Source organism: Vanessa cardui, chromosome 20 (assembly GCF_905220365.1).
Source record: "Vanessa cardui chromosome 20, ilVanCard2.1, whole genome shotgun sequence".
In the NCBI taxonomy this organism is placed as follows: Eukaryota; Metazoa; Arthropoda; class Insecta; order Lepidoptera; family Nymphalidae; genus Vanessa; species Vanessa cardui.
The window spans coordinates 6,041,733-6,067,628 of record NC_061142.1 but is presented as its reverse complement, the minus strand read 5'-3'; the positions used below and the strand labels follow the sequence as shown (position 1 = coordinate 6,067,628).

Genomic DNA, 25,896 nt, shown 5'->3' with positions numbered 1-25,896 from the left:
CTAAAATTCTTTATTGATTAAGTTAGTAAGTTTTGTCTAAAATTTTATTAAGGGTTATTTTATGTTTTAAGCATCTCAACAACAGCCTGTAAATTCCCACTGCTGGGCTAAAGGCCTCCTCTCCCTTCGAGCAGAAGGTTTGGAACATATTCCACCACGCTGTTCCAATGCGGGTTGGTGGAATACACATGTGTAGAATTTCTATAAAATTTGTCACATGCAGGTTTACTCACGATGTTTTCCTTTACCGCTGAGCACGAGATGAATTATAAAGACAAATTAAGTACATGAAACAGCGATACTTGTCTGGATTTGAACCCGCAATCATCGGTTAAGATGCAAGCGTTCTAACCACTGGGCCATCTCGACTCTAAGCATCTCATCCTCATCATACCAAATCAGATATATCTCATATCTCTTAGATATTCATATCTCATTTAAAGATTAAGCACCTTAAGCTTCCATGAATTTAATATAATTCAAAAGATATTGAAACCTTTCCTGTGCTTTTCATTGCCGTGGGGCACAGTTAATACGGACTCGTTCCCCGCCATAGTCATTGGAAATCTGTATGAACGCTCCGTTATACAGTTTTGGCTAGTAGCCCCTCTTTACCGCCCCGACTACTCCCTTGGGGGTTAACTTACTAAGTACTTACCTCGTAGCTATTTATTATATTTCAATGTATGTACTAACTCATGAAATAATATTTCAAACCCTTTTTTTGCGATTGTTTAAAGATTATCGATATCTTTAAACAATCAAAAATCAATAAAATCAAGTGATTCGTATATATGATTTGACTAATTGTTTAACTTAAACCTAATTAAAATTAAAAATAATAAAATTGAATTGATTAATTGTAATTTTAATTAGAATCATATTAATTTATAGAATTTTAAATTATATTTATTGAATTCAATTGAATTCAACAGATGAATTTACACTGTTTTTTGATCCCTGTGTCTTTTGATATTCTTTAAGCTTATTTGGCACAAGGAAACAATTTTAAAATGTTATAGTCTGACATTTTATCATAATTTTAAGAATTTAGAGTTTACTGTTATGTATTACATGAATATTGAAAATACATTTTTCAGTAGAATGAATAAATCACGATTGATGGTCGTAATGGCGTCGCGATATGATGATATGCAATCCGAAGTTATGCTAAATAATGCAATCTGCCAATAAAACACGATAGAAATGAAATAAAAGTAATCAATATCGTTTAGTTAATGTTATTTAGTAATAAAACCCATATTCTTCAAGCATATATAATGAGGACTTTCGATAGGCTTACATAAACATTGTTATAATTTCTTGAAAGAATGTCGTTACCATCCATTTATCATGATCAAAAAATATTTAACCAAATCTGTTAATCGATCAAGGCGATCTGAGATAAAAACAAAAAGCATATTTAAAGTCCTTGATTAAATATTAAACAAAATACACTTAACTTGAAAACATCTCTTTCTTAAGTTAAACTTATTATATTAATTTATAATTTTTCTTAAAATATTAACAATAACGTGGTGAGTAAATCATTGAGATTGAAGCAAGCCTTTTACTCAAACACACATATAAAATAATTATTTTTAAGTAGGTCATACCATGATGTTCTAGTAAATTTATTAGAATATCATTGAAGTCATACATAATATTAATTGCATTTAAATATATTAATTACTTATTTTTTTATTATATCTACGGTATAGTTTAATAAATCCAAAAAATATACTAAGTTATTATTTATGTTTAACAATTTGTTGTAATATTTAATGTATACATTTTAGGCAGTAGAATGTGTTTTGTTTTTAACGCCATCTATCAACGCAATAGGTAAAGTAGTTGAACGCTGAAAAGACGAAAAAGTTAAGAGTTAAGACAGCTATTAACCGTCGGAGAACATTCTATAGTTGCCTTTGTAGTTACTAAAATTTATAATAGATGGCACGGATTCCAACCAAAATAACTTAAAAATAGAATTATGAAATGAATATTTACAATCTCTATGGGTGCGAGCGAGCAAGTACTTCGTTCAAAATCATTTGACGCAATACAGTAAAATAGAGGTAGTGGTGTTTTCCTGCAATCAGGGTGTAAAATAAATTATGGATAGAATTTATGAAGACAATAATAATTATGTCTCAGCTATATTCTTCGATTTAGACAATACTTTAATCCAAACTAGGAAAGGAGACAGTAAAGCTTGCAGTAAGGTGAGTAATTTTTTTAATATTTTGACATTGCCACGGTCATGGGAAGTCGGAACGAAATACTGCGCGCGCTGTCATCATTAGGTTCTACGTCGTTGAAATTTTCGTTTTACTTCGACTGCAGCCGCGTGTTTAACGTTCACGTTCCAGTGTATTATAAATAGAATTTTCATAGTTGGAGAACGTGAGCTCGACGTCCAGATTTAGATATTTTGGAACAGAACTCGTGCTAATTATAAATGTGATGTAGACAGTTCGCTCGATTCAACGGCTCCGCGCTCTCAGTAGAGTGTGATCTACTGCGTTTTCTGTGCACACCGAGTGTTTCGTTACAATGGGAGACATATCCGAGCCAATAAAAAAATGCATACTCATTTTAAAGTCTGCAAAAAGTGACACTGAAAAATTCGCTGCTTTATTTATGGTGACAAAACTAGTAAAAAGCAAGGATTGTAATGCTTTAGCGAAGAAGGCTTTGTTCGAAGCTATTGGTTTTAAGTTTTTAAAGAAGCTCTTAACTGGAAATAACATTCAAGATGATTGCCCTCCATCAGTATACAAATCCGTTGCCCTGTCAATACTCACGTGTTTCTGCAATGAACCGGAACTCTCAACACATCCTGAGATGCTCGCCAATATACCCGTGTTCCTTGACATTGTGCAGACATCCGACAATGACGATTATGATGATAACCTAATTATTATTAGTGAAGCATATACATGTCTGCAGTGCATTGCTGAACATGAAGCGGGTCAAAAAGCCCTCATCGAAGTCGGTGCCATAACTAAAATGTCAGAGATTTACTCTCACCAAAGCTTCCAAACTGATGAAGCACTTAACATTCTTGTTAAGTTAGTTAGTAGATATGGACCTGCAGCGTGGGGAAGTGATCCCAAACCTTTTCATGCTCTAGTAAACAAAATTGCATTAGATTTTGCAACAGACCAATCTGAAAGGAAATTTGAACTGGCTACCATATTAAGTGCATTATTATACAGCTGTAACAAAACAACCGTTATACCAGGATCCTCAGAAGAAACTTGGCCACAAAGTATTTACAAAGCCCTTTATGATATATTAACAAGTAAAATAGGTAAAAATCAAAGAGACCCTGCATTGAAACTTGCAGCAAATATAATTGACCTGCTCGGAGTTGAATGGACATTCAATGACGAGGAGAACCCTAAAAAATTCTTTCTCTTATTGTTACAATTATGTGCTATTGAAGTGCGAATGCAACTTGAGGACAGAAGTTTTAAACAAGCTTTTGCCAATGCTGAGCTGATTACCGCTTGTTTCATTGTGCTGGAATTATCAATTAACTACATGGGCACAGATCAATTAGACCTGGAGCAAAAAGAAAAACAATCAGTTTACACCAGTCTTAAAGGAGCTTTCAATGCTGTTGTTTCTATATTAACAAAAGTATCCAATGACAAAAACAGAGATAAGCTTCCCGACCCTGAAAAAGTTTTTATATGTGCCATGGTACGAGTCTTAGTGGCCTGGATTGCCCAAGAAACTACAGCAATGAGAGAGCAGATTTATGCATTGCTTCCGTTTATATTTACACTTGCAAATGACTCTTTTCATGCTTATAGAGCTAGAAAACTAGCTGAAAAGAATAAAAGTGATGGGGAGCCAATGAATATTGAAATATCTTTACTGGGTCAAATTGATTTGCTGCGATTAATGTTACCAGCACTTTGCCATCTTGTTGTGGAAGATAAAGCAAGAGATATTGTCCTAAATCTAAAGCAGGAAGATATCCTTTATGAAGCCATGAACTTTCATTGGTCTATTGTACATTATAAGAAACCGATTGTACCAAAATCTGAAAGAGGGAAGGTTAGAACTCAACCTGAACCAGAATTAGATCCTCAAGTATTAGAAGATATGAAAGATTCAAGAGCTGCCATGGTCAGCCTTTGTAATATTTTCATGAATCTGACAGTATTGGCTCCAAAAGTTGTGGAAAACAGTATGTTATTCAACACACTTCTTAAGTTTATTTTTAACAATTTACCAGAACTTAAAAATATACCTGAAAATCTTGTCCTTCATGGACATCTCGCTGTATTGGGACTTCTTCTTCTAAAACAACAAGCAAGCAAAGTGAAGAAAAATGACTTCTCCATATGTAGGTATATTCAGTCAACAATACGATTCCTTTGGGATGCCTACAATGTTGATGAATCAAATGATCCCAATGCCCTTGTTGTTTCAATGACTTATAAGGAAAATTGGAATGAAATTGCAGACCTGTGGTTCCTAGGCATGCAAACTTTAAGTGGAGTTTTGACTACTATACCTTGGATATCCGAGTTTGCCATAGAAAGTGGCTGGGCTGAAGGAATAGCTCAAATGCTTGCCAAAGTCAAAGTTGGTACATTGGCTCCAAATGTTAAGTCTGCATTTGAAGATTTCTTGTGTAGATTAGTTGACTCAAACGAAAGTGCTATTCCTGTTTTGAAGAAAGGTGGTGCCTTAAAAATGTGCAGGAACCACAGATTAATGGATTTGGGCAAAAAATTGTTTGGAGATTAAATTAAACTGTTTGTTTTAAATTTACTTTTTTTTTGTACTAAATTACTTTTATACTGAAATGTACTTAAGTTTTTTTATTTAACAAATTGCATTCTTCTTCTGCTGTAAATATAACTAATGTAAAGTAAAACTTATTTGTTACTATAAATAAATCTTATATTGTAACAAAGTGAAAGAATTGACAATCTTAATAAAAATGGTGTTCATATCCGTTGATTTTTTATTTCTTATATTCATATGAAATAAAGTATACAGACATCACAAACATATGCTTTCTTATAACTATAATAATTATAGTGATCTGTTTGTACTCAATAGGAGTAACAGGCGTAATCATTTAATTTATTAGATGTTCAAACACAGTAGTAGTATCAATTTACAAATATGATGCTGTGCCAAGGAACAGGTGAGTGAACTGAACGAATAGTTCAGAACGTTGACCCCGTAACTATTCCTGGACTAGACAGACACTTCCTTATTTCAACCAACACATTCCATCTCTCATTCAGCTTAATGGATAAAATTGAAAGTAAATTTTCTCATGTATTCCATTTATGACATTTGATTGACATTAAATAAATATATTTATAATTAATTAATAGATAACAACTATTTAAATTTACTATAAACACAAAAATAAAATAATAATTTTAAAGATAATGTTATAACAAAGTACAAACATAGCATTCTATATAATTATGTAACTGACTGGCTTGATGTAACAAAGGGCAAAAGTCCTATCTGAAAAATTAAACAAAAAAATTGAGATGTTTGTCAAAATATGTAACATTTTTTTCTTTTATTTCGAATTAATTGCCACTGCTACCCAGTGATTTCATTATTAAAGGATTTTCGACACATTATAAAAATTACGGCACCTCGAGCCGAAACTGGGTTTTTAAAGTAAAACTAGAATGAATTTCGAAAAATTTTATTTACCTTTAATACCGCCAATTCAAACCTGAAATTCCTTTCCTACAAAAATTAATAACCTAGTATTAAGTTATTATTTATTTGTCCGTTGAGAAATAAGTATGTAGTGTAAACATCAAAGCAGATTTTGTTTTTTAAATCTGCCATAATTATAATGAGTACAAATAGCTGAGATATATGGATATCGAGTTTGCAAAAAAATCGATTACTGTTTTGGTCATAATATATACTAAGTAAAGATTTATTTTTTCATATTTACTCCTTAGCTTGTAATTTTGTGTACGCGTGTGTGCTTGTAACCCATTGACACATACACTATTTTCATTTGAAACGTACGTTTTATGTTTTTGGCAGCTCGTGGAGATTCTAGAACATCATTATGGTTTATCCCACGAAATTGCAGCGGAAAGTGCTTCGGCCTTCTTGCGTGCATTCAGAGCTAAACCAGACGATGAGTCCTACGCGATAGACGAGTGGCCCACGCACCTATGGCGAAACTCCTTGCCGAAGAATTATAGGCATATTGCCAGTTAGTATAATTTTTTTTTTTTTTTACAAACAGTTGACAAGCAATTTATTTTACGACTTCAACACTGAACCATACGTTAAAATAGATTGTGAGACATTCATATAAACAACTTAGTAAACTGTAAAAAGTAAATGTTTCAGTTTAAGTAGGTATTTGAGATTATATTTTTTGTCTATTATAATTTTACTATTAGGATCTATCGTTTGAATGAAACTATTAATAGATTTAATGTTCGAATGTACTGGATCTTAAACTGAAATATTCTGCGTTTTTCCCTTTAGGCCAAGTGATACCGAGCCTAGGGGGACAAAATATAGTTTGTGAAAATGTGAAATGAAAAATATGTCAAGGTCTAAGACAGTCGAGGCATCACATTTACCCAAGTTTATAATTATGTCCCTAACAAATGTTTTAGCGTTTTATAGAAGTCATGAGGTATAACATTTTATTAATATCATAGATAATCAACGTATAAATGTTCTTGTTACAGAAAATATATCGACTGAATGGATAAAATTAAGGTTTAAGTACTTAGCATTGACGCCAGATGTGATACATCTTTTAGAAACTCTAAGGTACGTTTGAGAATTCCATAAAGCTATTTTTATATTGTGCAGAAATATTTATTAGAATAACCTATACGAAGCCGTTCGAAATATTTCTCCATGATGTAATATATAAATAATATTTTTAGGTGGCAATTTCTTTGTTACGTATTTAACAAAAATAGCGTGTTTTACAAACACCTACTCGTATATCAAACGCTTATACAGTCATGCGGAGTAATTGCCTACTACACTTACGCAAAAGCTGTTTTAAGATTCCTTATTGAGAAGTGCGAAATAACATTTGGAAGATTGACAAAATTGATGATTAAAATCTTAAAACAACTTTGTAATTAATATTGGCATGGTGTTATGTGGTAAAGTTCATCATTTATTCATTGTCATCGTCATAAATGCCATTACCATAGATAATAAATAATACGGTTTGACGTCGCCTCAATCAAATGTTGCATGCCACATAATACTGTGTACCACAGTTCTGATTTTTGAAACTGTCATATAAGTTAGCTCCAACTTTTGTTGAGATAAAACCTCCGTTTATTTCAATGTGCATTGTCATTTATCTCTGCCAATATGTTGGGCTGGCTTTAAACGCATGTCGCTAATAAATGACTTGTTTTTCAACAGTTGTTGCTCAACGAGTGACTAAACTCTGGGCGCCGCGTGCGCAACACTTAGGTTTGAATTGTATTAGTAAAATATGTGAGGGAGAACATCAAGAAGGTAATGTCTATTGCCTCAACAATTTTAATAAAACAATGGAGATACTTTATCGTTTTGTGAGATAATTTGGGTTATAGGTCATGTTAGTAAATCATTGAATCATATTAAAAATATCTCCATTGTAATAACGCTATAGAGCGCTATGTTGAATCGCTTGTTTTGATTTAGAGAATCGGGTTTTTTGTTCGAAATAACTATAACTCAACATGGCATTAGATTTAAGGACGTTTGCGTATAATTTGTGAGTACTTTAAAAAAAAGGAAATTATACGCAAAATGGGTTCAACTTTGATCATCTGAATGCTCTTGCACGATTGTTTTCAAAATATGTGAATGTTATGAATAATAAGAATTAGTAAGAATTGGAAGCTTATACTGAGAAGCGTGCAGGCGCGTCCAGGACTTATTCCTATTTGTTGTATCATGTGCTGAGTTTCAGCATAGTATACGCCGTGAAATAACGAAAGGCTGGTCGATGAATGGCACAGGGAGGATTATCTACTCGGTTTGATCACGAACGGGCCATCGCGCGCTCAGTGGCAGAAGATCGAGCGGTTGGGACTTCGCAAATACTTCGACTGCGTGCTGGTCTCCGGGGACTTGCCGTGGGAGAAGCCTGACCAGAACATCTTCTTCGAGGCCTGCAAGCTTCTCGACGTTGAAGCGAGCACGTGCATCATGGTTGGAGACAAGTTGGAAACTGACATAAAGGTAAAATCCACTAGAGTACATCATATTCCTCATACATCTTTGACTACGCAATAATTCAATATTATTTATTTTATTATATATACCTATTATCTATTTATACAGGGTGGTAAAGAAGCAGAATTAGGTGGCACGGTATGGATTCCATTACAGTATGACGAAATGGAATCAGACCTACCCGATTTCAAGATACAGAAAGTGACAGAGTTACCAGAAGTTCTACCAAATTCACCCAAGCTCAAGAAGAGGCCATCAAAGCCATCTGTTTGTTGATGGTATGAAAAATTAAACAGCCTAATGTTTTTTTAGTAGACACATTAGTGATACCAATTGGTACTAGTAATATTAGTAAACCACAACATAATAACCCTTTCCAAATCAACACACTAATAAGCCTGGCCTTGCCTACAATATTTGTGATATACTACATAATAATGAATACATAAAATATATTAGCTTAGATGAAATTGTTTTGCCTCTCTGTGTTGTGCCAAGGTTTGTAATTTAGTTGCTAAAGAAGAGGCTAGTCACATTCTTAATGTTTTTTAAGTGATGATTAACATTCCACCAACATTATTTTTAATATCTTCCATAGACAAGTTTCTGATTCCTACGGCATTTATTTATACATACTACCTAGATCTAATCACACCCGGAGGCACGCCTGTTCGCGCGTTCATTTATCATTGGCGTGCATTAGTATGAGTAACGCTCGTTACTCACATGATATCTAAGTGTGCGTGCGACTTAAAGTAGCGACAGCAAAAAATACAAATTGATCATTTATTAAAACGCCGATATATTCACGTGTATGGGCGCACCTTTGTTTGTGAATAGATCTAAACTTATAAAAATTGTTCTACGGGCGTTTAGTTGAGCATAGATTAATAATTCGACATTTTAATGAGGAATACACAGCCATGTTTGACTAATCACCCCGTTTATACAATATTTATAAGTAAAACCAATAGTTGTCCCGTAATGAGTTTAAATCTTACAACAAAATTTATTTAGTAATTATTAATAGTCACTAATTGGCGCACGTTATCTTTTCACAATTATAAAACCATTAACCTTAAAGTACAAATTAATATCAGTCACAGTACAAAGTATACTGTTATACTTATATAAAATATGATTACATTTGAAAGTAATATATATTATGTTTATTACTAAAAAATATCTACTTTTTAAATATATAAATTAAAAAAGAATGTTGGTGTTGCTTGATCTTAAAAATATATCTTTTTTATCTTACGGATTTGTCGTATTTTGTCTGGGCAAAATACATACCATTTATACTTAATTTTAAAAATGTACATCAAACTATCCTTGAATTACCTCGCAATAGTATGGACTAAGTTTTTAGATGGTATTTTGTTCCTCCAAAAGAAAACTTTCAGCTTTAATAGCAGCATATTATTTTATCTTACACACACCTATAAAAATGCTTGATTACAATGGCTTGACATGTAACAATATTATATTTATATGTAAGTACTTAAAATTGCTCTATTTTACATTGAAAATGACTAAATATAAATGATTAATTCATTAAAAAAATACCTTATATTATATTATCTATTGAGTAGAAAATATTTTTTTTATATTACTATCGACAGTCATTTAAAAATAAAGAAAATACTTGTAAGGCCTCATTCTGTGTTGCCATTTAATTTTTCAAAATTACCATGTCAAGTATATTGTTGTAAGCAAGTTTCCATGTCAGTGTTATGATGTGTAGCAAATGCAACACAATTTTTTTTTACAATTTTCATCTTTATGTATCATAAAAAAAATTAATGATGTAAAGAAATTATTTTTGTGAATATTCTTATAACTGATAAGTGTAAGATTAAAAATAAATTTAATATTAAAAGAAAAGTTATTTTTATACACGAAAAAAATATATTTTTTGTATTATGCATTAATTTAGCTTCTTAATTACATTTCGTGTGATGTGATACCTGAACTATTTCTAAATATAAATGGACTGGTGGAGTGTATAGTTAATTGTAATTATAATTGACTCAAACAACTAATTGACAGCGATCTTTGTACCTGTAATCAATTAGCTGTCTGAAAAAGTATTACCAGAAAAGATCTTAATAAAATAACATCAAATTCTCTTTTGTCAGCTTTTAGATCTGTATATCATAGATTAGCCATAAGCTAGGTGCTAGTTTGTTAATTTTCAAATTATTTATTGAATGTTGTGACTAGTTTTAAATGCAAAACAATAAGTAGACTGATCTGCATAGTATTTTAGATCATGTATAGTAAGCAAAACTAAATTCAATTATAGTACTTATCGGAAAAATTGTTTTTTATATTCAATACATATTTTTAGGCAAAAAAGTTGTTTTATTTGTTTTTAACAATGTATCCCAGTTTCAATTTGTATATTAAGAAACCATGCAAACTTTTAAATTAAAACATTCAAAATTTTTCATTTTATTTTATTATTATTAATACTATAAATCTAATTTGTCTACATTTAAATATTATTAAGCAGTTCGTAACATCTTTGCTTCTCTCTTTTCTTGCAAAAGCTTCTTTTGCTCCTCCACAACAGTCTTCCTGTGTTGTAGAAACTCCTCATAGTCCTATAAATTAAATCCAACTTGTTCAAATCTGTTTTCTTTTAAACTATAGTTCAGTAAAAGAAATTTGAAATACTCCTGTACTATTTATGAGGCATTATTGAGATGTACTTTTACTACTCTTATATATTAAACAAGGGGGAAGGGGTTGGCCTATTCTTAAACTTTCATATATAGACGAGAAAAGAGGTGGGTCTGAAACAATGGCTGCTTGATGAAATTGGTATGAAGCAAACTAGAACCCAAAGAAAGGAGATTAGCTAGTTTAAATAAACTAATAATCCAACAACTGCAGCTTTAAAACAGGTGAAAAATAATAGTGTAATTTAATTACCTTTGCATTGAGTTCTTTAACAACTTCAATACCACATGTCCTTGCTGTTGCTATTAACATAGTGCAGATTTCTTTTAGGGATTTCCATTCAAGAGGTGGATCTTGAGACTTGATTTTAGCAATTTCATAAATGTGCTTTAATGTTACTTTACCACAGATTTCACGAACTGAAATTTATAAAAAAAGGTTATACTTATTTAAAATGTTAATAAATAAAATAGTATATAATTATAATAATATGGTTTTAATAATAGTATAAATTGTTAATAATTAAATTAACCAGAGCTACTTATATTTACTTGGTTCCATTGCACCGCGGGTAACACCAGCAGCTTGCTTAAGGAAAAATGAACTTGGAGGCTGGTGGATAACTAACTGATACGATCTGTCTGGATTAACCTTGACTCGAGTGGGTAATGGTATTCCTGGTTTTATATTCGCAGTTCGTTCATTGAAATCCTTGCAAAATGCCGCTATATTTATGTTACGCTAAAATTATATTCTGAATTAAACTTTGTTCTTTTCAATGACATATTTCATCAAATAACAACGGAAAATATTCTATTACTCTACCTGTCCGAGCATAGGTCCTAGCGGAGGACCCGCTGCTGCCATTCCAGCGGGAATATCAGTTCGTAATTTTGACGAATGATCTATTTTATCAGCTACTTTTTTCATAGACTTTAAACGAGACACAGATTTAGACATATTGATCGAACGTAAATTGATTACACAATTAATGTAATTTTAAAATATGTTATTTTAACGTAATGAAATATTGTACCATAACCTCTAAAGTTTACATTTGATTATTCTTTAAAAGTCAAAAACAGCTGTTTGACAGATAAATTCCTTCATACTCAATGAAACGTACATAATAAACTTACAAGTTATAATAATATTTGTAAATATATATAAAATATAAGAAAAACTACGAGGATTTTACATTTATTCAAATGCTTTGAGGTTTAATCGTTTTACAAAACTAATTAAATATCTTTACTTCACAAATTTCAAATTATATCTCTATTATTTAGAAATTTCAATACACATGCTATATGAATAATGATCTTTAACGAATTTTCAATGGAGGATGAATAATAAATGTTTTTGTGCACGTTTGGACAGGTAGGTACTACTCATCGTTATGCCTAATGCCACCGACAAGTTGCTCACCATCAAGCTGGAACACAGCAACACTTAATAAAATAATATTGTGGTGTTCCGAATTGAAGGATGAGTGAGCCAGTGTAACTACAATACGACAAAGGACATAGCATCTCTGTTCCCGAGATTGGTTTGGATGATTAAATTTTTTTACAGTGAAAATGTTTTGTTTTCCGTTAGTCTTTTTGCAATAGACATTTTGGAATAGTAGTCGAATGCTATGTATACCGATTTTCAGGGGTAAGCCATTCCGAGAACCCGGGTTCGATTCCCGGCTGAGTAGATTATCATTTAGTTTTCTATGTTGTCTAGCGTCTGGAAGTTTGTAGTACCGTCGCTACTTTTGATTTTCCATAACACAAGTGCTTTAACTACATACATTGGGATCAGTGTAATGTATGTGATGTTGTCTCATATTTATTTTATTTATTTATTTTGAACTACTCATCTAATTATTACCTATCATAGATGTTTAAACAATCCAATATAAATAAGTAAAACAATCCGAGTGAATAGTGTTCAAATAATTAATCAATAGGGTATTCCACGGCAAAGTAAACACATTTCTTGCCATAAAAATAAATTTTAAATATTTTTTATTCTCGTAGAAACGCTGTCAGTCATTTGGGTGACGTCACATTAATAAAAATAATAGTTGCGTATGTACGACTGATACTCATCAACTTATGGTTTTATGTGAAAATTATGAATATCGACCGCTATCGTTGAAGTGCAATTTACAATTACTAGCATTAAATCTCCAGAAAAAATATTTATGAAAGTGTCAGAAGACATTGGAATATGAGTTTTCGCCTATCTAACGCACATCATGGCAGCTCCTATCTGAGATCATGTGATATACAGTAAACTAAAAGTTACAACTTATACCCAATATAATAAATTAATAAGGCGCTATTACGACTCAAAATCATGTGTTTTAGTATATTTCTACCAATATTTTAATTTTTATCAAAATTTATAGCTTATTTTTCACTACCAAAAAAGCCTTATAATATGAAATATGATTTTATCATATTTACTGATGTTTAATATACTTTAAAACCACTAGATAAATAATACTTATTTAGTATTATATATAATATGGCAATTACTTACTTAATTAAGAAAATGAGATAATTGACTTATTTTACGCTTAAACTAAATCAATTTCAATAAAATTACACGTTGATGATAACATGCGTATTTCGAACAATAATACTAGCAATACTTGAAGTGATATGTCATTCACTTATTGCACTGTATTCGTTTTGCCGTCATATTTTTAAAGAAGAATAATTCTATAAACATAATTAATTAATAATTATGATATAGTTTTCTTGATCTTATCTTCATAGACAATTTGTACATTATTGTAAAATATTATACAAATTTAAGAGCTTTTGTATTATGAAAATACGTGTACCATTGTGATTGTTACTGAAAATATGAACGTGATTTGTAAATAGTCAGTAGATAGTATTGTTCAATATGTGGTCGTTTTTCTCGCGAGATCCCACTAAGGACTTTCCTTACGAAGTGGGCGATCCTGTGCGTGGCCTAGAGGACAGGAGTGTTTGGACATTACACAAAGGCAAGAAAAGGGGCACTCAAGATGAAGTGTCAATATTTTTATTCGATGTTAATAAAAATTCTGAAACTCAATTCGATATAGCAAAAGCCTCATTGAAGAAACTAAAGACTATGAGACATCCAAGCCTTTTACATTATTTAGATAGCTGTGAAACTGAAAAATTTTTATATGTAGCTACAGAATATGTAGAACCTTTAGCTACTAATATAGAAGATAGTAAACTAGAGGGTCTGCAACGGGATTTATTCCTGGCATGGGGTATTTTCCAAATTACTGTAAGTAACACACAAACAATATGGTGCTTTGACTTTAACATATCTCTGATGATTAAAAAACTGATTTAACAAAAGAATTTACCGTTCTTTAATTATAAATTATTTTTCTAACAAATTATCAACATTGGTTAATGATATAATATATTTTTAGAGGGCATTATCATTTTTTAATAATGATGGAAACATGAAACACAACAATGTATGTCTATACTCAGTGTTTGTAACACTTGCTGGTGAGTGGAAACTCGGAGGATTTGAATTCCTATCAGCTCATGGGCAGGATAATTCAAGTCCTTTGCCAATAAAAATATTACCAAAACTAGAGATCTATGACCCACCAGAGAAAAAAGATCCAACAAAATTGAAATCTATGACAAAATGGTAAGTGTCATTTGTAAAAAAAAAAAACTAGAATAAAAAATAATTGTAGTGTGTAATTTATTGTTTACAAAACAATTATTTTACAGACATTGAGATCAATAATTGTATTTGTAGCCTGCACAGATATGCACTTTTGCATACCTTATTTTTTTCTGTATACATATTACCCAACATAACTATTTCCTTATTATGTTATTAGTACAAGGTTTTAAAAACTATATTTTCTAAATTTTCAGATATAGAAAATATATTTTAAGTAAACTTATTCATCAAAAACAATATTATTTATATGTGTTGGTAAACTTCCCAAATTTATTTATAAAACTAGTACACATATTTTGATATTGTGTACACACCTTTACGAAATTCTATTATTTGTAGTATTTGTAGACTATGTATGTCCAATTCAGTTTCAACAATCAAATGTAATTTGTTCAATAAACTTTTTAGTCATGACCTAATTTAAAACAGTTTGATATGGTTATTAAATTGAAGTTGATAAAGAGTCCACATATCACTTTTAAAAATGAATTCATATTTAAAACAAAGATGATTTAAGTAATGTTGAAATACTATTAATTATACAATATTGTTGATAATAATAGCAAATTATATTATATATTACATTAGAATTAAAATAATTGTCTATGATTCTTCAAAATGAAGAAAAGGATGAAAACGAATGAACATTTTTATTTCATTTCTTTTAAAAATATATTCCTTTAGCGACTCTATAATAATGACCACAAGTAACAAATTAATTTTAAAAATTTAATTCTATACCCATTAAATATATTTTTACAGCTCAACAGACATGTGGGGTCTTGGCTGCCTAATATGGGAAGCATTTAATGGACCATTGACAAACCAACCAGCACTTAAAACTGTCGATAAGATACCAAAGCAGCTATGTACCTTATATTGTGAGCTAGTCAGTGCAAATCCTGCTTCAAGACCCAATCCTGCTGATATCATTACGAGGTAGCAACTTGCTTTTTCAAATGTATCTAACATATTAACAGGAAATATAATTTCATAAAATATGGATGCAAGTATATAGATATATGTAAGTTTGTATATTCTGTATGCAATGAATGCACACATAGAGGTTTTATTACTCTAACTTCTTGATTATAGAGAAAAATTTACTTATTTATATAGGTACTAAATGTACATACTAAATTTTCTTAGTATGCATTTTAAACATAATATTTAAATGTATCAGAAAGTTTGTTTATTTTACATAGTTTTATTTAATATATATTATATTATAAGTTTTAAGGTTTTGTTTTATTTATATTTTATATTTAATTGTAACAACTGAATCATCACTTGCACCCATAGACACTATTACAACAGATTATTTCGCTCACTTATACCTTGATATTTTGAGGTAGTAAAATAGATGATTTTTTTTATTAAATGATTTCATCTTCATAAATAAATAATAATAAACTGTAAAAAATATATATGTTTATCATTTCTCATGAACATTTTTAATTGTTTATTGGTCAACATTATGGCTCCTAAAAGGAATAATTTAACATTTCCAGATGTCGGAAAATGGGTGGATATTTTAAGAATGATCTCATTGACACCATGCTTTTCCTAGAAGAGATTCAAATCAAAGATAAAGTTGAAAAGGGGAAATTTTTCTCGACCTTGAGCAGCTACTTAGACAATTTCCCTGAACCTGTCTGCATTCATAAAATTCTACCACAATTGCTCACAGCATTCCATTACGGTGACGCCGGATCTGCAGTATTGGCTCCTATGTTTAAGGTACATTGTATGTTAATGCGAAGGACTATTCTATTAATTACATAATAATAGGTTGGGGAAAAAGTTTCTTCGTATTTTATATGAAAATTCAAAAAGTTTTTTTTATAGTTTATTTACATTTGACTAAAGTATGTAGGTGCCATTTTGTTCCATAACTTTTTGCCATCTTGTTGGTAGTGACATGATCCCATTGCTGTAAAAATTTTGGGGCTTCTGATCGAAAAACTGCGACAAGTGGTTTTGGCAGTCCTCTCGTGATGTTAACCTGACACTGCCTAAGCAATTCTGCAGAGACCGAAACAAATGAAAATCTGAAGGTGCAAGGTCAGGACTATACGGCGGATGCATTAATACCTCCCAGCCAAACTCTCGTAATTTTTTTTGAATGGCTAAAGATGTGTGAGGTTTAGCGTTGTCATGGTGAAAAACCACACCCCTTCTGTTGATCAATTCTGGCCGCTTTCTCTCAATTTCTTGCTTCAATCTCATCAATTATTCGCAATACAGTTCTGAATGGATGGTCCTGCCGGGCGGTAACAGCTCATAATGAATGATGCCCTTCCAATCCCACCATACACACAGCATTACCTTGTTGCGAGTTAATCCGGGTTTTGCCACAGTCTGTGAAGCTTGACCGGCCTTTGACCACGATCTTTTTCGCACGTTCTTGTCGTATGTAATCCACTTTTCATCACCAGTTATCAGCTTCTTCAAAAATGGTTCGGTTTCATTACGTCGTAATAAAGAATCACAAATGAGTACACGGTTCATTAGGTTTCTTTCAGTGAGTTCCTGAGGCACCCATATATCGAGCTTTTTGTGTACCCAGCTTTATTCAAATGAGTCAAAACCGTTTTGTGGTCAATTGCCAGTTCTTCAGCTACATCGTAACTACTAATATGCCGACCTTGCTCCACTTTTTCAAAAATGGCATCAATTTTGTCCGTAACAGGGCGACCAGAGCGAGATGCATCTTTGATATCAAAATTTTGAGGCTTGAAAACGCTTAAACCAAACTTGCGCTACTCTCACAGATACTGCATTAGGTCCATAAACATCACAAATATTTTTCGCGGCTCGAGTTGCATTTTTACCTTTTTTATAGTAAAATTTTAAAATGTATCGAATTTCTTCTTTAGATTCACTCATTTTAACAACAACAAAAACAAATGAAAATCACACAAATTCCTAATTTGAATTTGGAAGTGCCTTCTTTAAAATTAAAACTTTTTAATGATACCAAAACCAGCCAGATACAAATTGTATAGCCAAAGAGATTTTATTACAAGTTCATACATACTATATGCGAAAAGACTTTTTCCCCAACCTAATAATTTAAAAAAAAATTACATCAATGAGAATTTTTTGACAAAACAATAAATAAAATTAAAAAAAAATCGACTTCAAAGAAGAAAACAAATAACAATATTTCGAAACAAATTAATGTGCACTAAAAAGTAAAAAAATAAATAATTACGTACTCAAAATATTTTTTAGAGTTCTCCGAAGTAAAATGAAATGAAAAATATTAGACTACTTAAAAGTCGATTTACGACTATATATAATGTAGTTACAATGATTGTTATATTTGGAGCTGGTGTCAGCCACGGGCACGCGCCTCAACAATGAAGAGAAAGAAATGATATGAGTCCCTTGATTGACACAGTATATTGACATATAAAAGTTAATTCTTAATAAACATATTTCTTAAAGTATTATTTTTTGCTAGATATATTTAGAGTTTCCTTGGCTGACACTGACTCCAATCACATTCTAACTACTATCTCCATATTATATTCAGGATATTGATAAATGTGTATCACATAAGATAATAATAATTAGTTAATTATATTTTAAAAAATATATTACAGTTAGGAAAACTATTAGAAGATGCGGATTACCAAAAGCAAATAGTTCCATGTGTGGTGAAGTTGTTCGCGTCCAACGATCGAACCACAAGGTCGCGACTTCTGCAACAGCTGGACCAGTTTATTATGCATCTACAAAATTCTACTGTGAGTAAATTAGTACTAAATCTAAAATCAAATTTATTTAGAAAGGAAATAGCTTTCGACTGAAGGGGGGTTGAATGTGTGATACCAATGTTTGGTCACAACAGCTCTTTGCCAAAATGATTTTAATGTTTCGCTAAAGCCAATGCATTGTGTTGGAATAATACAAAAACTCTCCTCACAATCAATACTTTATCTCTCCTGAAGTGGTTTTCGATCCTTCCCGTTCGACGATTAAAGTAAGAATGACCATATCTAGGCTTACTCCTAGTATTTAATGTTTACACGCCCCTCCTTCGACTGTAGCAACATCCGGTTTCGATCCATTTTAAAAAAACAATTTAGTCAAAACCGGATGTTGACAATCAACGCAAATTGTAACAACTATTTAAATCGAATTATTTATGCTGATAATACATTAAAACAATAAAATATAATCATATTAAAATAAATATGCTAACAATTGTATTCAACTACCTTATCAAACTAATGGTGATTGATTGTTTACATATAATCGAAATTAGATTTTTAATTGTCATTGATTAATAGTTTGTTAAATATCTAATGAAATATATAAATGTGATGGAAACAATATTTTAGACATAAACTCTACAATAATAAGACTTTCGGTCAGAGGATAGAAGATAATGATAATAATGTATAGTATGACACAACTTAGATGTCGCATCGGCAAAATTCGTAAAACCGATCACATCCGAATTGAGTATGCTATCCCAAATGGTCAAAATTTATTTCTGATGCGAATATGATCTTTACACAAACGTAATAACTTGTAATATCATATGACTTAATATATTCGTCAATTTGACGCGTCGATTTACATGCACCTGCTTCCTCTGACGCGCGAATCTATAGCGATCAATAGCGTCGAATGGCGCGATAGGGAGCTATTTCTATAATAAATCGGCAGTGATCGGTTTTATTTTTATTCCATTGCATTTTCCGATGCTACATCTAATTTGTGTCGTACTATAGTTTAATTCTTTTTAGTAATAATATGATAATGTGTTTTGCTTTTTACAGGTAAATGACCAAATATTTCCCCAAGTGGTACACGGTTTCTTGGACACGAATGCAATCATTAGAGAACAGACTGTCAAATCAATAGTTCACTTAGCACCAAAGTTGAACTACAACAACTTGAATGTGGAGGTGCTGAGACATTTTGCTAGGCTGCAATCTAAAGATGATCAAGGTGGAATTAGGTGAGATTACTTACTGTTTACTCAAAATGTACACAAAAGATTATTTTTAAATCCATCCATTTTCCTTGGTGGTAGGGCTTTGTGCAAGCCCGTCTGGGTAGGTACCACCCACTCATCAGTTATTCTACCGCCAAACAACAGTACTCTGTATTGTTGTGTTCCAATTTGAAGGGTGAGTAATCCAGTGTAACTACAGGCACAAGGGACATAATGTCTTAGTTCCCAAGGTTGGTGGCGCATTGACAATTTAAGGAATAGTTAATATTTCTTACAGCGTCATTGTCTATGGGTGATGGTGACCACTTACCATCATGTGGCCCATATGCTCGTCTGTTAACCTATACCATAAAAAAAGATCAAGTTTTAATTTACCTAGGCTTGAAATATATGTAGGAATGAAAGGTAAATAAATACCCAATAATTATAACTGGTTCCAGATATGCATTAGCTTAGCTAGATTTTTTTTCTACTGTTGGTCTGTAGAATCTAAGAAAGGTGTGACTAAAAATGGATCTGTGAGCTCTTAATTGCATTGCAGATACCCTAAGACCAATTTGAATTGAGAAAGTGTAGTATGAAAAGTCTTTACTTGAATGAAATTTTTTTGATAAATTTGATTTAATTACATCTGATGGGTTATTTTGGGTTGGGCAACGGATTTCCTGGGTTGGGGCTCGACCTTATCACACAAAATTTAATTTAATATTAATCGCTCCAAATATTGCCGGTTGGCTGTCTATACATTATTTTTTATCTGTATCAATCAACGATACCCTAATAAACAGATATGTTATATCCATACTAATCAACAGAAAAAAGTGTGCCGCGCCGGGACCTTTTATTTTAGATTATTTTTACATTTCGTTAAAAGTAAAAAGGATAGCTTGATAAAAACAATAAGTATAAGGTATAACTAGATGTTTTAATTACGCAAAATGTATTACTACGTAATTATGATGTATTATAACGTATTACTACGTAAAACAACTTAAGGCAACCGTCCCAATTAGGACGTTTTCTAGTCTTCACTTTTTGCGCGTTAATAACATATCTGTTTACTACAACATCATTGGTATCAATATAATTATTTTCAGAACAAACACAACAGTGTGCTTAGGAAAAATTGCTGCTCATTTGCACCCTCAAATTCGTCAGAAGGTTCTGGTATCAGCGTTCGTAAGAGCTACCCGAGATGCCTTCCCGCCAGCGAGGCAAGCCGGCGTCCTGGCTCTTGCGGCCACACAACAATATTTCCTGTTGTCTGAAGTCGCGATTCGAGTGCTTCCCGCACTTTGCCCGCTGACAGCTGATCCAGAAAAGCAGGCAAGTCTCACTTCCAATTTGCTGGAGAGTTGGTCCACCACAACCAATCAGTGTTATATTCAATATGAGAGTTGGTATCAAATAATATTTCTTTATTTTTAGGTTCGTGATGCAGCTTTCAGAACTATTAAAGGATTCCTCGGTAAATTGGAGAAAGTTTCCGAAGATCCCAGTCTAAAAGAAGGAATGGGTAAGTAAAATAGTTCTATTATTGTTGAGTTAAAATAATATTGAACTAGATTTTTTTGGACTATAAATTTAACAAAATTATTTCCGCCCGTCGATAATTTTTATTCAATGAACAAAGTTATTATAGTGGAATGTTTTTTAAATAAACAGATTTTTATTTTTAAAAAGGTATTGAATGTTTATATAATTGAAATAAATGAATGTTTTGCAGAAGCAGACGTCCACACAGCGACACCGTCCCTCAGCAACGCGGCGGCCACGTGGGCGGGCTGGGCCGTCACCGCCGTCACCGCCAAGTTCTACCGCTCGCACTCCGACACCGCGCGCGTGCAGCACGCGCCCAAGTCCGTGCTGTCCAAGCCGGGCTCGCTCGGTACGTACCACCCGCCACCGCCACCGCCACCGCCACTCCTGCCGCTCGCACTCCGACACCGCGCGCGTGCAGCACGCGCCCAAGTCCGTGCTGTCCAAGCCGGGCTCGCTCGGTACGTACCACCCGCCACCGCCACCGCCACCGCCACTCCTGCCGCTCGCACTCCGACACCGCGCGCGTGCAGCACGCGCCCAAGTCCGTGCTGTCCAAGCCGGGCTCGCTCGGTACGTACCACCCGCCACCGCCACCGCCACCGCCACTCCTGCCGCTCGCACTCCGACACCGCGCGCGTGCAGCACGCGCCCAAGTCCGTGCTGTCCAAGCCGGGCTCGCTCGGTACGTACCACCCGCCACCGCCACCGCCACCGCCACCGCCACCGCCACTCCTGCCGCTCGCACTCCGACACCGCGCGCGTGCAGCACGCGCCCAAGTCCGTGCTGTCCAAGCCGGGCTCGCTCGGTACGTACCACCCGCCACCGCCACCGCCACCGCCACCGCCACTCCTGCCGCTCGCACTCACCGCACAACCGACACCGCACAGAGGCTCTAGTTTCATTCATTGCAGCAAAACATTATTTTATAAATTTTAAACATAAATTATTTAAGTTAGAAGATAACATTGAATAAGAACTTATTTTTTTTATTTTAGAGCAACCGTCATCGAGCAGTATGTCCACTACGACGTCGTCGGTAACGTCGATGACGTCACTCGAGCACAGCGAGTCCGCGTCGGACTACGACCCCGAGCACTGGGACATGACGGCGTGGGGAGAAATTGATTCCAGTGCGGGTATATCAGACTATTTGACATTTCCATCCTGTTTGCTTTAAATGTTTAACATTTACGTTTTCAATGCGTTTATTTTCTATATTCATTCTAAACTTTTCAAAAACTTAATTTGTAAATTTCTTAGGCACATTTTTTCGAAAAGTTTAGCTTCTGCGCTCAGGATCCTTTATTACCGGATAAGAATTGGGGAACAATCAGTAATGCTAATTCACAAATATTCATAGTTTAAGATTTTCTTTAGATGGATTTTTAATGACGAGGAAACCCGTTATGATGTTGTTATAAACATAAATTTTGTACTGTTAATTAGTTTATTCCCAAGAAGTGTAATCAACATAGAAGTCCTTATTTTTGTTATATCCATTAGCAAAAGAAAGTTCTTAAAAGATTTTCCCTTTTAAATATTTTTTGGACTTGTGTAATAAATTAACTTGTTAACACAAAAAATGTTGCTCTAACCCTTTGTAATCGATTAATTGAATGGTATTAATAGTAACGTCACAATTTTTCAAATACTCTTGTTTTGTTCAGGTACAACGGCTGCGAGCGCCAAGTCTCCGCCGAGTAGCGGCAGCGCGCACGCCACGCCCGGCCTCGCCGCGCTCTGCGAGGACGACTGGGACAACGAGGAGTGGGGCACGCTGCAGGAACAACCTGTACGTAGACCGACACCTCTAATATACTCTATAAATATAAGTATAAAAAAAGTAAAGTAACAGCCTGTAAATTTCTCACTGCTGGGCTAAAGGCCTCCTCTCCGTTTGAGGAGAAGGTTTGGAACATATTCCACCACGCTTTTCCAATGCGGGTTGGTAGAATACACATGTGGCAGAATTTCTACGAAATTAGTCACATGCAGGTTTCCTCACGATGTTTTCCTTCACCGCTGAGCACGAGATGAATTATAAAGAGAAATTAAGCACATGAATAAGCGGTGCATGCCTGGATTTGAATCCGCAATCATCGGTTAAGATGCACGCGTTCTAGCCACTGGGCCATCTCGACTGGGCCATCTCGACATCTTAAATATAAGTCATGATGTCAAAATACACTAAAAAATAGTGCTTATGAAAATATGCTTCTAATTATTAATAATAATTATGAAGGTTCACGTTTGATACCTTATATTCATACTAGTTGCCCGTCCCGGCTTTGCACTGATGGACATAAGTTTTTGTTTCATATTTATATTTTTTTGTTGTTTTTTTTTTCTGACATTTTTAACTATTGTCGTTCATTTTCAACTTATTTACACAAACACTTCTATAAATTATAAAACTAAATCTTCCTAATGAATTCCTCTGTCTATTAGTGAAAACCGCATGAAAATGCGTTCAGTAGTTTTGGAGCTTATCGAGAACATACAGACAGGCAGGCACGGTCGGGAGACTATGTTTTATAATATGTAGTAGTGATCAAGAGCAACAAGAAGAAAATATACTCTTAATTAATAATAATAATAAAGGTTCACGTTTGATACCACATGCAAAAGTTAAGGTTACGAGCTAACTCGTGGTATGTGGTTGCTAATCCTAAAAGAATTTGATATAATGTTTGCATTCAACAATTCCCAGGCAGCAGAAGCGGAACTGGCGAGTCCCTCAGAGACCTGGAACAACGCTCAGTGGACGGAGCCAAACGTGAACAATGCAAACGCGACGTACGTGCGCGGCCCGAGAGTCGACCACCGGACCGAGCATCGAACTGACCACCGGCTTGCCGCGCACCAGAACAGTAACGACTCCCTCGGTGGCTGGGAGGATGGGGAGTTTGAGCCCATCGAGGAAAACGCTGATGGTAATAAACCATATTCTAACACATCATAAGCGCCAATCAACTGTAGTCAATAGGCTATTTGACTGGTTTTTAAAATCCGTTTTATATTATTTAGTAGAGGTTAAGGAAGGTTGATTTTTTTTTATTTCTAGTACATATTTGCCGAAAAATAACATATTAAAAATTCCATATTTAAATAGCGCGCGAAAACGATACTTGGAGAATATGGCGCTGCAATGGGGTCGGTGACGTCACTTTGCTGTATTCTAATCTGTGGTACATATAGTAGAAAAGCAAAGTTTACAAGGAAGTGACTTCATCATAAGCCCGGCCAATCAGGAGCGTTTTGTGTCACGTGACAAACGTTTGAAAAAATGCATTTTTATTTATTGTTTTTTGAATAATTATTTTCAAGTTTCGTTAGTAAATAACCATTTTTAAGCTCATAATATACACTGATTACAATAAATCACAATTTATATTTCGCATTGTCAAATAGCCTATTGTCCAACAACCACAACAGCCTGTAAATTTCCCACTTCTAGGCTAAGGCCTCCTTACTCTTTTGAGGAGGTTTGGAACATATTCCACCACGTTGTTCCAATGCAGGTTTGGTGGAATACACATGTGGTCGAATTTCTGTGAAATTAGTCATATCCAAGTTTGCTCACGATGCTTTCCTTTAACGCCGAGCACGAGATGAATTATAAACAAAAATTATGCAAATGAATAATCAGTGGTGCTTGCCTGGGCTTGAACCCGCAATCATCGCTTAAGATGCACGCGTTCTAACCACTGGGCCATCTCGGCTCTATGTTTTGTGTGGATAATCAGATTTATCCCAACAGTCTATTTTCAATATAAATGCCTAAGTTTGAAAGAGCAATCTTTGTTCAAGATTGTCGTTTCGCACTATTGGGTTATCCATCTCATTATTATGGGAAATATTTTTCATGGTTTTTAATATTTGGTTACAGAAAACAATGCATCAAAAATGGACGAAATGAGACGTAAACGAGAAGAGAGAAAGTTACAAAGGCAACGTGAAATGGAAGCAAGAAGGAGTGCACGTGGTCAGGGACCCATGAAACTTGGTACCAAGATAACGACACCCCCTCCTCCTTTCTAATTACCCCCAGATCATAAATAATGTATTTATCATACATGACTGTATAAGACATCATAAATCCAGGGCCCTATGTAGAGGATATGTAGTAGAAGTCCAAAGGAAATTTTTACAGTTTTGATAATCCAGCGCACTGATGTCTGGTTATTTTAATCATTAAGTTATTCGTTTCTTACGAATTGTCTTTGGGATGTGATTGAGAAGCCACCATAAGCCTAAGATATAGCCTTCGATTATTTGTTAAAGCATTCCCTCTTTGTTAAATAATCAGTCTTTGTAAGTATTGGGTGACACTTATGCTTAAAATATCAAAGTGTGTGTGTGTCCATTAACAAACATTATAGAAATTATCATTATACAAATTAGATTATATAAACTTTTGTTTTTATAACTTAATGTGGAGTGACTCGTATGAATAGGTTTTTTTTTAATATAGTGACTGACTTTTAGTCGTACAACACAATAGTGCCTCATTAATGTATTTTTTTTGTCGATTATTATGAATTGACAGGCTCGATAATGCTTTCTCCGGGGCATAGAGTTCTATTTTGTTTCATGTGCTGTAAAAATTAGCTTACCATATGATATATAGGTGTTTGTAATGTGTGTGTCATTTTAAATAAAAATTTTATGGGTGGGAAGAATAACATTCCACATGAAAATTTCTCGAGTCTTTAATATTTTTTATTTATTATAAAATTTAAATATTCAATTATTC

The 25,896-nt window shown here is 33.5% G+C and overlaps 4 protein-coding genes across 5 annotated transcripts; 3 read left to right on the top strand and 1 right to left on the bottom strand.

The window, feature by feature from the left end:
- The first annotated feature begins 2,002 nt into the window (after positions 1 to 2,002).
- LOC124538394 (N-acylneuraminate-9-phosphatase) lies at positions 2,003 to 10,678 on the top strand. The gene is made up of 5 exons (XM_047115440.1): positions 2,003 to 2,225; positions 6,058 to 6,232; positions 6,723 to 6,807; positions 8,010 to 8,232; positions 8,335 to 10,678. The coding sequence occupies exons 1-5, from the start codon at positions 2,118 to 2,120 to the stop codon at positions 8,500 to 8,502; spliced, it is 759 nt and encodes a 252-aa protein (XP_046971396.1). The 5' UTR covers positions 2,003 to 2,117; the 3' UTR covers positions 8,503 to 10,678.
- LOC124538392 (neurochondrin homolog) lies at positions 2,264 to 4,980 on the top strand. Its single transcript, XM_047115439.1, has one exon. The coding sequence runs from the start codon at positions 2,557 to 2,559 to the stop codon at positions 4,768 to 4,770; it is 2,214 nt and encodes a 737-aa protein (XP_046971395.1). The 5' UTR covers positions 2,264 to 2,556; the 3' UTR covers positions 4,771 to 4,980.
- Positions 10,673 to 11,998, bottom strand: LOC124538395 (39S ribosomal protein L11, mitochondrial). Its single transcript, XM_047115441.1, has 4 exons — positions 11,740 to 11,998; positions 11,466 to 11,655; positions 11,167 to 11,333; positions 10,673 to 10,835 (listed from the first exon to the last, which is right to left on the bottom strand). The coding sequence occupies exons 1-4, from the start codon at positions 11,872 to 11,874 to the stop codon at positions 10,737 to 10,739; spliced, it is 591 nt and encodes a 196-aa protein (XP_046971397.1). The 5' UTR covers positions 11,875 to 11,998; the 3' UTR covers positions 10,673 to 10,736.
- Positions 11,999 to 13,566: 1,568 nt separating this feature from the next.
- On the top strand, positions 13,567 to 25,389 carry LOC124538198 (N-terminal kinase-like protein). Of its 2 annotated transcripts, none has more exons than XM_047115167.1 (13): positions 13,567 to 14,199; positions 14,351 to 14,580; positions 15,385 to 15,561; positions 16,134 to 16,362; positions 18,234 to 18,377; positions 19,419 to 19,600; positions 20,695 to 20,923; positions 21,026 to 21,113; positions 21,324 to 21,485; positions 22,136 to 22,270; positions 22,808 to 22,932; positions 23,851 to 24,073; positions 25,030 to 25,389. In XM_047115167.1, exons 1-13 carry the CDS (start codon positions 13,822 to 13,824, stop codon positions 25,179 to 25,181), a joined length of 2,454 nt encoding a protein of 817 aa, XP_046971123.1. In that variant the 5' UTR covers positions 13,567 to 13,821; the 3' UTR covers positions 25,182 to 25,389. The 2 variants fall into 2 exon arrangements, with proteins under 2 accessions (XP_046971123.1, XP_046971122.1); XM_047115166.1 differs by having other exon boundaries at positions 22,136 to 22,276.
- Positions 25,390 to 25,896: the final 507 nt, after the last annotated feature.